This window comes from Nerophis lumbriciformis, linkage group LG32, assembly GCF_033978685.3.
Source record: "Nerophis lumbriciformis linkage group LG32, RoL_Nlum_v2.1, whole genome shotgun sequence".
NCBI lineage: Eukaryota > Metazoa > Chordata > Actinopteri > Syngnathiformes > Syngnathidae > Nerophis > Nerophis lumbriciformis.
In genome coordinates this window covers 5,882,196-5,896,963 of record NC_084579.2, presented here as the reverse complement: position 1 = coordinate 5,896,963, position 14,768 = coordinate 5,882,196, and the positions used below count along the sequence as shown (strand labels likewise).

The 14,768-nt window shown below is 41.1% G+C and overlaps 1 protein-coding gene across 1 annotated transcript; it reads right to left on the bottom strand.

Annotated features, from left to right (window-relative positions):
* Positions 1-6,470: 6,470 nt before the first annotated feature.
* On the bottom strand, positions 6,471-14,749 carry LOC133574519 (caspase-7-like). The gene is made up of 4 exons (XM_061926675.1): positions 14,467-14,749; positions 6,954-7,117; positions 6,767-6,896; positions 6,471-6,700 (listed from the first exon to the last, which is right to left on the bottom strand). The coding sequence occupies exons 1-4, from the start codon at positions 14,747-14,749 to the stop codon at positions 6,471-6,473; spliced, it is 807 nt and encodes a 268-aa protein (XP_061782659.1).
* Positions 14,750-14,768: the final 19 nt, after the last annotated feature.

The window sequence follows — 14,768 nt, the reverse complement described above, 5'->3', positions numbered from 1 at the left end:
GACACAATTCAAAGTGCGGCCTGGTTTCGGAGGTCATACTTGACTTTCAGTGAATTCTAGTTATATATATATATATATATATATATATATATATATATATATATATATATATAAAAGAGAGAAATACTTGAATTTCAGTGTTCATTTATTTACACATATACACACACACAACACTCATCTACTCATTGTTGAGTTAAGGATTGAATTGTCCATCCTTGTTCTATTCTCTGTCACTATTTTTCTAACCATGCTGAACACCCTCTCTGATGATGCATTCTGCTTCGTGCGCAGTTGTGCACTGCACTCTCTAAAAGCCGTAGATGTTAATGTCACATATGCATGTGGGGGTGGGCGTGGTCGGGGTGGGACGGGGGCGTGGTTGGGGCGTGGCTAAAAGGGGAGGAGTATATTTACAGCTAGAATTCACCAAGTCAAGTATTTCATATATATATATAAGAAATACTTGATGTTCAGTGAATTCTAGCTATATATATATATATTTTATTTTATTTTTTTATTTTTTTTTATTTTTTTTTTAATTATATATATAATTTTTTTTTTTTTATATATATATATATATATATATATATATATATATATATATATATATGTATATATATAATAAATACTTGAATTTCAGTGTTCATTTATTTACACATATACACACACATAACACTCATCTACTCATTGTTGAGTTAAGGTTTGAATTGTCCATCCTTGTTCTATTCTCTGTCACTATTTTTCGAACCATGCTGAACACCCTCTCTGATGATGCATTGATGTGTGGCACGCACAAAAGTGCTTTCATCAAATGCACTAGATGGCAGTATTGTCCTGTTTAAGAGTGTCACAACATTGCTGTTTACGGCAGACAAACTGCTTTACGGTAGACCAAAACGTGACTGCTGTTGTTGTGTGTTATGTTTCCGCGCTGGGAGGACGTTAATGAAACTGCCTAACAATAAACCCACATAAGAAACTAAGAACTCGTCCTCGATCATTCTACAGTTATAACGTGATCGGGCAGGCCCGCTGTTTATATTGTGGGAAAGCGGACGTGAAAACAGGCATGAATTGATTAACGTGGACCCCGACTTAAACAGGTTGAAAAACTTATTGGGGCGTTACCATTTAGTGCGTACGAGAAAATTTCTCGTGCGCACGAGAAACTTTTGGTAAAAAAATTTTTTTTTTTAAAAAGGAAAATATATATGTATATATATATTTTTTTTTTTTTTAATAAAAAGTTTCGAGAAACTTTCTCGTGCGCGCAAGATACATATCTAAAAAAAAAAAATTCCCCCATGTCCCTTTAGGGGCTCCGTAGGCCAGCATGCTACTGTTAGCATTTTAGTTCAGCTTTCACACGAAAGTTCTACCGAAATAGCATTTTCTAGTTCTTTGACAAAAATCTATATATTGTACTGGTTTTAAAATATGAAAACTTTCAGAATGTCCCCCTCATCCTTTGAGTTGTCAGTCTGTGGCCCTCAGTGGAAAAAGTTTGGGCGCCTTTAGCCCAGGGATGTCAAAGTGGTTGTCATTGAGGGCCACATGGCAGTTGTGGCTGCCATCAGAGGGCCGTTTCATTATTAATTATATAAATTGTTTTAAGTAGACCGTCGATTTTACAGTAAAATCTTAACATTCACAAAATTGTATTTTTATTTTTTACAACATTTTATGGTAAATAGAAAAACATTACCACTGTTTTTTTTTTGTTTTTTTGGGGGCGGGGGGTACATAAAAAGCTGGCACCTTAGTTGCCAGAATTTTTGTGTTAAATTGATATAGTTTTTTTGCAACATTACAGGTAAAAGCCAGTAAATTAGAATATTTTGAAAAACTTGATTTATTTCAGTAATTGCATTCAAAAGGTGTAACTTGTACATTATATTTATTCATTGCACACAGACTGATGCATTCAAATGTTTATTTCATTTAATTTTGATGATTTGAAGTGGCAACAAATGAAAATCCAAAATTCCGTGTGTCACAAAATTAGAATATTACTTAAGGCTAATACAAAAAAGGGATTTTTAGAAATGTTGGCCAACTGAAAAGTATGAAAATGAAAAATATGAGCATGTACAATACTCAATACTTGGTTGGAGCTCCTTTTGCCTCAATTACTGCGTATATTGTTAATGGAAAAACAGCACAAGTTCTTTTTTTATTCTGGCATCTTAGCTGCCAGTTTTTCTACCGTAAAAACAAATGTACCGTCTTTCCATTTACAGTAATGCACCGTTAAGAACAACAACTTCAGATTTTACAGTCAAAAACTGGCACCTCAGTCAACAGAATTTTAACACAAAAATCAGTAGTATTTTTTTTCAATTTACAGTAATGTGCTGTAAAGAACAACGTAACATTTATTATCATTTTTATTAATTTGATGGGTAGTTTGCTGTTTTTATTTGGACAAAACATGTTTGGAAAATATGATAATATACTGTAATATTTTTTGCAATATTTCATACAATTAAAGTTGAAAAGGTATGCAATTTCAAGCAATTTTTTCTGTCAAAATTTAAAAAATCAATTACATTTAATGAGAAAACATTAAGTACTTTATTGACATATATAACTTCCAGGTGTTTGTGGGCCAGACAAAATGATGTCGCGGGCCAGATCCGGCCCCCGGGCCTTGAGTTTGACACCTGTACTTTAGCCTTCAAGTCAAACAGTTTTGGTTTTAGGATGGACCCCTGGGGTACACCGCTAATTGTATCTTGGCTTGAAGAAATGTGTTTATTTTAGCTTACTATACCACCCTGCTATGAAAACTGTTAGTTACAATTTTAGGTAAAAACTTCTATTGTGAACATATGGTTATGTACAGTGTTGGGACTAACGCGTTACAAAGTAACGCCGTTACTTTCGGCAGTAAATAGTAATCTAACGCGTTATTTTTTATATTCAGTAACTCAGTTACCGTTACTACATGATGCGTTACTGCGTTATTTTACGTTATTTTTTCTGTGGTATCGGCTAGAAACTGAGAAGATCTGAGTGTGTTTTATTGGAGCGCTGCGGAAGAGGCGACTAAGAAGAGGCACGCCGCGCGCTGTCTGTGTGTCTGTGTTTACTAACAAGACATGGCGAAGCCCGAAGCCGAGTTTCTTAACATGGAGATATTCTCACTACTTTTCTTTTGTCGACCACAAAGAAAATAACATTTTAGTTAAATGTAAGTTGTGTCTTGGATCAAAGATCCTATCCTCCATCCATCCATTTTCTACCGCTTGTCCCTTTCGGGGTCGCAGGGGGGTGCTGTAGCCTATCTCAGCTGCATTCGGGCGGAAGGCGGGGTACACCCTGGACAAGTCGCAACCTCATCACAGGGCCTTAAAAATGCATTCAAAAACTGCCAACAATATTTCATTTACATTCCAAAACCTGTATAATAACCAAAGTTTAGCGACATTGTTATTTTAAGAGCGAACACTGAGGAACTATTTTTCTAGTGTACTAACACATCGGGATGCTACGGTATTAGCCGTAAAAGCTAGCTAAAGACAGAGATAAGATAGCTTATACGACAACACAAAGCGAGTTTGACTTTGTAATGCGCATCACAATGTGATACGACACCAATGTGTGCTGACTGAAAAACATGAACAATCATATTACAGTATCTGTAAAGTATTAGCCTACATGTTTTGCTTGTACACAGCTAGCTCAACAGCGTATGTACTGTAGTTGTAATAACACGCATGGTGTGCTGCGTGTATCATGATCGATATTTAAAGTGTGACTCACTCGATGGACAGTTGTGCGTTTGGTCCAGCTAGCCCGCGATGTTATTTCCGGTTTATTTGGGTAAGCACTCAATTTATGTCGAAATAGCTTGGCTCCAAGTTCCACCTTCGTAGAGTCGTCACTTCCACCTCACTCTCTCCTATCCTAGCAATTCAAATCTGCTGAAACAGCTACAAAAGCAACATGCTTCGAGGAAAGCTAGTAAAGAGAGACACACTTCACCTCCTAAGCACTGAAGGTAAGCACACTCTGTCAGTTCTCTTATATACTGTTGCTCTTTCATTCTAGACTTCTAGAGTGTTTCATTATCACATCACTCTGAATGTATAGACTATAAAGTTCACAAACATAAAGAGGGATGCTAGTGGGCCAGGGCAATCTTTCCTTATCTCTAAACTAAAACTGGGGAAATGTGTAGAGGGTTCTGGGCTTCAGACATGATTTTATTTCACAATTCCTTGAGAGAGAAAAACGCCTGGTTAGGCTTTGTGTATGTAGTGTGTGCCTTCCTTGGTTTACAGCTATGTTGTTATTATGCTGTTTGTTACTTATGTCCAGCTATTTGAAATAGTTTTGTCAATTTGTTCTGGCCTAAAATAAATTGGCCCTTTGAAACATATCTTTGTCTTTGTGTGTTGTACGTAGACCACGTTGCTTAGCAGAGTTCAGTGATGCAAATGCATGTCAAGTTGATCAACAGATTGTATTGTTCTCCACTGCAATAACAGTACTAAAATGAAAAGAAAAGAGGAAAAAAAGAAGTAACTAAATAGTTACTTTTCACAGTAACGCATTACTTTTTGGTGTAAGTAACTGAGCTACTTTTGAAATAAAGTAACTAGTAAATGTAACTAGTTACTGGTTTTCAGTAACTAACCCAACACTGGTTATGTCATACTTGCCTCCCGAAATTCAGCGCCTCTCCCGAAAACCTCCCGGGACAAATTTTCTCCCGAAAATCTCCAGAAATTCAGGCGGACTCAGGTCCTCCACAATATAAAAAAGCGTACCTGCCCAATCACGTTATAACTATAGAATGATGGAGGGCGAGTTCTTGGTTTCTTATGTGGGTTTATTGTTAGGCAGTTTCATTAACGTCCTCCCAGCGTGGCAACAACACACAACAACAACAGCAGTCACTTTTTTGTATACCGTAAAGCAGTTCGTCTGCCGTAAACAGCAATGTTGTGACACTCTTAAACAGGACAATACTGCCATCTAGTGCATTTGATGAAAGCACTTTTGTGCGTGCCACACATCAATGCATCATCAGAGAGGGTGTTCAGCATGGTTAGAAAAATAGTGACAGAGAATAGAACAAGGATGGACAATTCAACCCTTAACTCAACAATGAGTAGATGAGTGTTATGTGTGTGTATATGTGTAAATAAATGAACACTGAAATTCAAGTATTTATTATATATATACATATATATATGTCTTAATAAGGTTATCCAAAAAAATAGTGCTCGATACCGTAGTAGAGCGCAATATATGTATGTGTGGGAAAAAAAAATCACAAGACTACTTCATCTCTACAGGCCTGTTTCATGAGGGGTTCCCTCAATCATCAGATTTTAATGGAAGCATTCACATACCATGGTTTATATAGGGCACAGAGTGGGTAGGTACAGGCTGGCGTAGGGGCGTGGTGATTGGCTCATGTGTTACCTAGGAGGTGTTTCCGTCTGTGGCGGCATGCTGATACAATTTCGCTGCGCTTGTTGAGGGATGACAGGTCTGGACGGTAAATAATAAACAGTTTTTCTTTCAAGCATAGGTTGCATCTTTTATTACCACTATTGTAAGGTGTGCTGGATGCAAGAATTTGCCATGTTATTGAATATTCAACATTATTGTCTTTGAGGTCCCAAATGTGTTTGCTGAGTTTTGTGGTATTCCGCAGGTTTTGGTTCCTGAAAGAAGCCTTGTGATTGTTCCATCTGGTTTTAAACTCTCCCTCGGTTAATCCTACATATATGTGTCGGATGTGTTAATGTCCTTGCGTGTTACCTTAGATTGGTAAACAACTGATGTTTGTAAGCACCCCCCGTTGAGAGGGCAATCAGGTTTGTATGTGAATGGTATGTGAATGCTTCCATTAAAATCTCCTGATGATTGAGGGAACCCCTCATGAAACAGGCCTGTGGAGATGAAGTAGTCTTGTGATTTTTTTCCCCCACACATACATACATATATATATATATATACATATATATATATAAAAAATAAAATTAAAAAATATATATATATAATAAAATAAATTAATTAATTAAATAAATAAAAAAATATATATATATAGCTAGAATTCACTGAACGTCAAGTATTTCTTATATATATATATATGAAATACTTGACTTGGTGAATTCTAGCTGTAAATATACTCCTCCCCTTTTAGCCACGCCCCCGTCCCACCCTGACCACGCCCACCCCCTCCCGAAATCGGAGGTCTCAAGGTTGGCAAGTATGGGTTATGTATCAATGATTGAACTCAGATTCCAATGCTAATAAATGTTGCTGGCACGCTATTATCATCAGAGAAGATTCACATGAACTTTTTCAAACAACAAAAAGTGTCCGTTATTTATGCAAAAGTTATTTTCACACACAATTGTAAAATGAAAATAAAGTTGTAAACACAAAGAATAAACTTAATTACACGATGTACAAAAGTTTAAGTTAAGGACGGCCTTGGTTCCTTGGCGTCACCAAACAGCGAAAGGAAACACCTCCCGGGTCATGCGGGTCAGGAAGCAGGGCATCTCCTTCTTCACGCCGAACTGGCGACCTTTGGCCTGGAAGGTGTAGGCCACGCTGTGCGACAGGCGGGTCATCAGACGGGTCAGCTCCAGGCGACGGTGGTCCTCCTCCTCCAGGAGGGAGCAGAAGGTCTGCAGGAAGACGGAGCCCATGGGGTTCATGAACGCCACGTAGCCTGCGGACGCAAGACGGGGTCAGACGGCGGGTCGGGAAGAAGCGCGCGGCGGTTCGGCGAGCTCACCTGGCACGGTGGCGTACATGACCAGCGTGTTGACGGGAACAGAAAGGTGAGAGTAGACGTCATCGGCGGGCTCGTCGACGCCGCCCGAGTCGGTCACCACGCCGTCGTCCAGGGCGCCGCCTCGGCAGGCCTGCGCAGACGCCATCTTGATTGTTTGTCACGTGACCCAGCTTAAATGTGAACTCACCTGAACGAGGAACACTTTGACCTTCTGCTCCATGTCCGCGTTGTCGAAGAAGGCGAACAGCCGTGACAAGGACACGGGCTTCCCATCCGCACCGAACACGTAGCCGTCCTCGCCGTGAGACGACAGGACGGCCAGGAAACACTCGGCCACCGGGCGCCGACTCTCTGCACACAACAGTGAAGTTGGCCCCTCTTATCAATGTCTTCCTCTCAGGGAATAAAACACACCCAACCCCAAGTTCTTTTGGATGACATATGTTGAGTAAAAAGGAAAAAAACGTTTTACTGAAGTGTTAGGAGACCAGCCCTCACAACGCGACAATAGCATCAGCAAGCCAGGTCTAAGTCCAAACAAAAAGAGTCAGATCATGTAGAGCGAAAACGGCCTCTCACTCAGAAAGGAGTGCAGCTGCTTCTTCAAAACAGATAAGGAACTGGCCAAAACAGCTCTGTGAGCCGACAAACAGGAGCCCTTAAGACAAAACATAGAGTTCACTAGCGGACATAAGAGTAGGTCACGAGAAGACACACTACATGGGAAAATACTAGTTGATTTAAACATGACTATGGATTAAAAAAGAACACTTCAAAATATCTCATTCTGCCATTTGTGTGTGTGGTAAACATTTTGGTTTGTGCCACACACCATCAGACTGTACAACTCCTCTCTGGGGGCCAGTGGGGGTACGAGGATGACAGGGGATGCAAAACAATAACATATACCCCCATTATTTATTATTTACTTTTTAAATGATATCTTAATTCTGTACACTGCTGCTGGAATTTTAATTTTCCTGAGGGAACTCTCCTGAAGGAATCAAAGTGCTAAATATTATAAACTTATCACTTTCCTCTGGCATTGTTCCCCTAGCATTCAAGAAAGCGGTTATTCATCCTCTGCTCAAAAGACCTAACCTTGATCCTGACCTCATGGTAAACTACCGACCGGTGTCCCACCTTCCCTTTATTTCGAAAATCCTCGAAAAAATTGTCGCACAGCAGCTAAATGAACACTTAGTGTCTAACAATCTCTGTGAACCTTTTCAATCCGGTTTCAGGGCAAATCACTCTACGGAGACAGCCCTCGCAAAAATGACTAATGATCTACTGCTAACGATGGATTCTGATGCGTCATCTATGTTGCTGCTTCTTGATCTTAGCGCTGCTTTCCATACCGTCGATCATAATATTTTATTAGAGCGTATCAAAACACGTATTGGTATGTCAGACTTAGCTTTGTCGTGGTTTAACTCTTATCTTACTGACAGGATGCAGTGCGTCTCCCATAATAATGTGACCTCGGACTATGTTAAGGTAACGTGCGGAGTTCCTCAGGGTTCGGTTCTTGGCCCTGCACTCTTTAGTACTTACATGCTGCCGCTAGGCGACATCATACGCAAATACGGTGTTAGCTTTCATTGTTATGCTGATGACAGCCAACTCTACATGCCCCTAAAGCTGACCAACACGCCGGATTGTAGTCAGCTGGAGGCGTGTCTTAATGAAATTAAACAATGGATGTCCGCTAACTTCTTGCAACTCAACGCCAAGAAAACGGAAATGCTGATTATCGGTCCTGCTAAACACCGACATTTATTTAATAATACCACCTTAACATTTGACAACCAAACAATTACACAAGGCGAATCAGTAAAGAATCTGGGTATTATCTTCCACCCAACTCTCTCCTTTGAGTCACACATTAAGAGTGTTACTAAAACGGCCTTCTTTCATCTCCGTAATATCGCTAAAATTCGTTCTATTTTATCCACTAGCGACGCTGAGATCATTATTCATGCGTTCGTTACGTCTCGTCTCAACTACTGTAACGTATTATTTTCGGGTCTCCCTATGTCTAGCATTAAAAGATTACAATTGGTACAAAATGCGGCTGCTAGACTTTTGACAAGAACAAGAAAGTTTGATCATATTACGCCTATACTGGCTCACCTGCACTGGCTTCCTGTGCACTTAAGATGTGACTTTAAGGTTTTACTACTTACGTATAAAATACTACACGGTCTAGCTCCGTCCTATCTTTTCGATTGCATTGTACCATATGTCCCGGCAAGAAATCTGCATTCAAAGAACTCCGGCTTATTAGTGATTCCCAGAGCCCAAAAAAAGTCTGCGGGCTATAGAGCGTTTTCTATTGGGGCTCCAGTACTATGGAATGCCCTCCCGGTAACAATTAGAGATGCTACCTCAGTAGAAGCATTTAAGTCCCATCTTAAAACTCATTTGTATACTCTAGCCTTTAAATAGCCCCCCTGTTAGACCAGTTGATCTGCCGTTTCTTTTCTTCTCTCCTCTGCTCCCCTTTTCCTTGTGGAGGGGGGGGGGGGCACAGGTCCGGTGGCCATGGATGAAGTGCTGGCTGTCCAGAGTCGGGACCCGGGGTGGACCGCTCGCCTGTGCATCGGCTGGGAACATCTCTGCGCTGCTGACCCGTCTCCGCTTGGGATGGTGTCCTGCTGGCCCCACTATGGACTGGACTCTTACTATTATGTTGGATCCACTATGGACTGGACTCTTACTATTATGTTGGATCCACTATGGACTGGACTCTCACAATATTATGTCAGACCCACTCGACATCCATTGCTTTCGGTTTCCCCTAGAGGGGGGGGGGGGTTACCCACATATGCGGTCCTCTCCAAGGTTTCTCATAGTCATTCACATCGACGTCCCACTGGGGTGAGTTTTTCCTTGCCCTTATGTGGGCTTTGTACCGAGGATGTCGTTGTGGCTTGTGCAGCCCTTTGAGACACTTGTGATTTAGGGCTATATAAATAAACATTGATTGATTGATTGAAAGTACTATTTATCTATCTATAAGGTTTATAAGTCATTCTAAATCATATTTTCTGACTAGTGACGTCTTCCCCATCTGTCAAACCTGACTTTTTCGTTTGTGCTGCATATTTTGTCTATTTTATTAATGTTATTATTTTGATTCCCACAAGATTCCCAAACATTTGTGCTGCAAATGTTTTTTGTCCAACTATTATAGTTTTTATGTTAACATTTTATTCATCAAACTAGCCCCCCATTTTGTCAAAATCTCCCTAAACTTGTCCCATTCATTTGTGTTTTGTCTAGTTAATAAAGCTTTTAAGTTATAGTTTTTGTTACTATTTATAATCAGCCCCCAAGCAATATTAAACATTTCCCCGACTTGTCCCATTCGTTGGTGCTACAAAAACGTTCTATTAGTTTTATATTAAAAAAAACAAGGTTCATCTCTAAAAGCCTGAATATTAAGATTGTTTGTACCTGACATGTTTCGGCTACCTTGCCCTCCACCATTTATTATTAGTAGACCAAATTAACCTCCTCACTATACTCAACTATTATGTTTTTTTATGTTAACGTTTTATGATTCACACCAGCCTTCCCCAGCTTCATTTGTGGTGCAAACATTTGTTTTTGTCTATTATAGTTTTTATGTTGTTAACGTTTTATGAATGTGGGAGGCTGGTTATGAATCATAAAACGTTAAAAACAGAAAAACTACTGTTTGCAGCACAAAAGAATGGCAGCGTTATTGGAATATTTGCAATGACAAGGAGGACCACCTTCACACTCGTCTTCCCAGCAGACATTGAAACAATGTTGAGAACATGTTGAATTTGGTCATTTCCCAACCGATATTCTACAACACAAAAAATACGTCGAAACAACTTACTTTTTGTCGATGTTTATTCAATGTCAGGTTGTTCATTTAAACATTTTTATATTTATTTTTTTATAAATGACTGTGATGCTCATGTAAATGAGGGATTTCTAATCACGGCTATGTGGGAATTCTTAGTAATATTGATACTGTTGTTGACATTATTAATTTTTGTTTGACTACTTTTGTGTCATGTTTGTGTGTCTTCTCAATTGTTGACTATTGATTGCTATTTTGAATGTTGCGGGTTTGGTTTTGGAATTGGAATTGTATTATTATGGTATTTTTGTGTATTATTTTGTTGGACTGATTAAAACTTCTTAAGGCCCAAGCTGTTTGTTTACATGCTTTTTTTTTTATTTCTCTTTGCTATTTGGGCTTATTGGACCCTAATTAGAATAAAAACTAAGAATCATCTTTTGATATGATGTACTTAGTCCATAAGTACACAAACGTGTACTTCATGTTTAGTGACATGCTAATTCTAATTTTTACACTTTTTTCCCCCAAATTCCATTGTATGTTATACTCTTCTGACACCACCAGATGGCAGTATAAGTGTCCACATAAGCGGCCATAAGACCCCAATTCAGTAGTGTACACAATTTTGGAAATAAGAGCTAAAAGGTGCTGTCCACGCATGTGGCCAACTAAGACCTTTAGAGTAATAAAAAGAAAAAAAAAGTCAGGTTGTGAAGTTGATTTGACCATTGAAATTTGGTCATTTCCCAACCAATATTCTACAACACAAAAAATACGTCGAAACAACTTACTTTTTGTCGATGTTTATTCAATGTCAGGTTGTTCATTTAAACATTTTTATATTTATTTTTTTATAAATGACTGTGATGCTCATGTAAATGAGGGATTTCTAATCACGGCTATGTGGGAATTCTTAGTAATATTGATACTGTTGTTGACATTATTAATTTTTGTTTGACTACTTTTGTGTCATGTTTGTGTGTCTTCTCAATTGTTGACTATTGATTGCTATTTTGAATGTTGCGGGTTTGGTTTTGGAATTGGAATTGTATTATTATGGTATTTTTGTGTATTATTTTGTTGGACTGATTAAAACCTCTTAAGGCCCAAGCTGTTTGTTTACATGCTTTTTTTATTTCTCTTTGCTATTTGGGCTTATAGGACCCTAATTAGAATAAAAACTAAGAATCATCTTTTGATATGATGTACTTAGTCCATAAGTACACAAACGTGTACTTCATGTTTAGTGACATGCTAATTCTTATTTTTACACTTTCCATCCATCCATCCATCCATCCATCTTCTTCCGCTTATCCGAGGTCGGGTCGCGGGGGCAGCAGCCTAAGCAGGGAAGCCCAGACTTCCCTCTCCCCAGCCACTTCGTCCAGCTCTTCCCGGGGGATCCCGAGGCGTTCCCAGGCCAGCCGGGAGACATAGTCTTCCCAACGTGTCCTGGGTCTTCCCCGTGGCCTCCTACCGGTCGGACGTGCCCTAAACATCTCCCGAGGGAGGCGATCGGGTGGCATCCTGACCAGATGCCCGAACCACCTCATCTGGCTCCTCTCCATGTGGAGGAGCAGCAGCTTTACTTTGAGCTCCCCGCGGATGACAGTGCTTCTCACCCTATCTCTAAGGGAGAGCCCCGCCACCCGGTGGAGGAAACTCATTTCGGCCGCTTGTACCCGTGATCTTGTCCTTTCGGTCATAACCCAAAGCTCATGACCATAGGTGAGGATGGGAACGTAGATCGACCGGTAAATTGAGAGGTTTGCCTTCCGGCTCAGCTCCTTCTTCACCACAACGGATCGATACAGCGTCCGCATTACTGATTTTGGCGGTCCGCTCCCTGTATGATCAGTGTCAGAGCTTGGTCCGCATTGCCGGTAGTAAGTCGGACACGTTTCCAGTGAGGGTTGGACTCCGCCAAGGCTGCCCTTTGTCACCGATTCTGTTCATAACTTTTATGGACAGAATTTCTAGGCGCAGTCAAGGCGTTGAGGGGATCCGGTTTGGTGGCTGCAGGATTAGGTCTCTGCTTTTTGCAGATGATGTGGTCCTGATGGCTTCATCTGGCCAGGATCTTCAGCTCTCACTGGATCGGTTCGCAGCCGAGTGTGAAGCGACCGGGATGAGAATCAGCACCTCCAAGTCCGAGTCCATGGTTATCGCCCGGAAAAGGGTGGAGTGCCATCTCCGGGTTGGGGAGGAGATCTTGCCCCAATAATAATAATAATAATATATAGCGCTTTTCTAAGTACCCAAAGTCGCTTTACATGTAGAACCCATCATTCATTCACACCTGGTGGTGGTAAGCTACTTTCATAGCCACAGCTGCCCTGGGGTAGACTGACGGAAGCATGGCTGCACCGGTGTGAGTGGCACCGGGGGCAAAAGGTAAAGTGTCCCGCCCAAGGACACAACGGCAGCGATTTTTGGATGGTAAGAGGCGGGGAGCGAACCTGCAACCCTCAGGTTTCTGACACGGTTGCTCTACCCACTACACCATGCCGCCCCAAGTGGAGGAGTTCAAATACCTCGGAGTCTTGTTCACGAGTGAGGGAAGAGTGGATCGTGAGATCGACAGCCGGATCGGTGCGGCATTTTTACACTTTTTTCCCCCCAAATTCCATTGTATGTTATAATCTTCTGACACCACCAGATGGCAGTATAAGTGTCCACATAAGGGCCATAAGACCCCAATTCAGTAGTGTACACAATTTTGGAAATAAGAGCTAAATCCGGCTTATTAGTGATTCCCAGAGCCCAAAAAAGTCTGCGGGCTATAGAGCGTTTTCTATTGGGGCTCCAGTACTATGGAATGCCCTCCCGGTAACAATTAGAGATGCTACCTCAGTAGAAGCATTTAAGTCCCATCTTAAAACTCATTTGTATACTCTAGCCTTTAAATAGCCCCCCTGTTAGACCAGTTGATCTGCCGTTTCTTTTCTTTTCTCCTCTGCTCCCCTTTCCTTGAGGGAGGGGGGGGGGCACAGGTCCGGTGGCCATGGATGAAGTGCTGGCTGTCCAGAGTCGGGACCCGGGGTGGACCGCTCGCCTGTGCATCGGCTGGGAACATCTCTGCGCTGCTGACCCGTCTCCGCTCGGGATGGTGTCCTGCTGGCCCCACTATGGACTGGACTCTTACTATTATGTTGGATCCACTATGGACTGGACTCTCACAATATTATGTCAGACCCACTCGACATCCATTGCTGTCGGTCTCCCCTAGAGAGAGGGGGGGGGTTACCCACATATGCGGTCCTCTCCAAGGTTTCTCATAGTCATTCACATCGACGTCCCACTGGGGTGAGTTTTTCCTTGCCCTTATGTGGGCTTTGTACCGAGGATGTCGTTGTGGCTTGTGCAGCCCTTTGAGACACTTGTGATTTAGGGCTATATAAATAAAGATTGATTGATTGATAAATGGTGCTGTCCACGCATGTGGCCAACTAAGGCCTTTAGAGTAATAAAAAGAAAAAAAAAAGTCAGGTTGTGACGTTGATTTGACCATTGAAATTTGGTCATTTCTGAAACATCAACGTTGTCTCAATTTACAAATACAACTTTTTTGCAACAAAGTCAGTGTTAAAGGACATGCATCAACGTTGTATCAATGTCTTGAGCCTGCTAGGTTATTAGATGACAGGTTAGTTTGGTGAGATAAAAAGTGGACTTACATAAGCGTAGATCATAAAAAAGTATTACTATCACTATCAGTTTCTGATAGTGAGTCAGTAATATTGTTTTCATTCAATGTACTACAGTAAGTACACTACAATATATGTATACAGTACAATATATTTGGTAATATAGTATGAGGAAATATGCAGTATTATTAATCGTACAGGTGAGTTACCTTTCCGAAAGAGCGAGTAGATCTGACGGCTGTCCAGGTCTTGGTGGAGGTCCACCTTGAAGTCCAGTTTGGACAGGATGCGATGGATACGCTTGGCGTCTCTGAGGGCGCCGCGCCTTGCGGTGAAAGGAACTCCGGGTTCGAAGCTGCTCACCGACACCACGACCGCTCTCTTCGCCGCTTCTTGCATCCTCCTGTGGAAAACGTCTTCACACAACTTTGTCTGCTTTTGAAGCACCTGCATCCCACGCACGCACACCTGCCAGACCAAATACGGACACATCCGCCTGCGCGCTTACGTA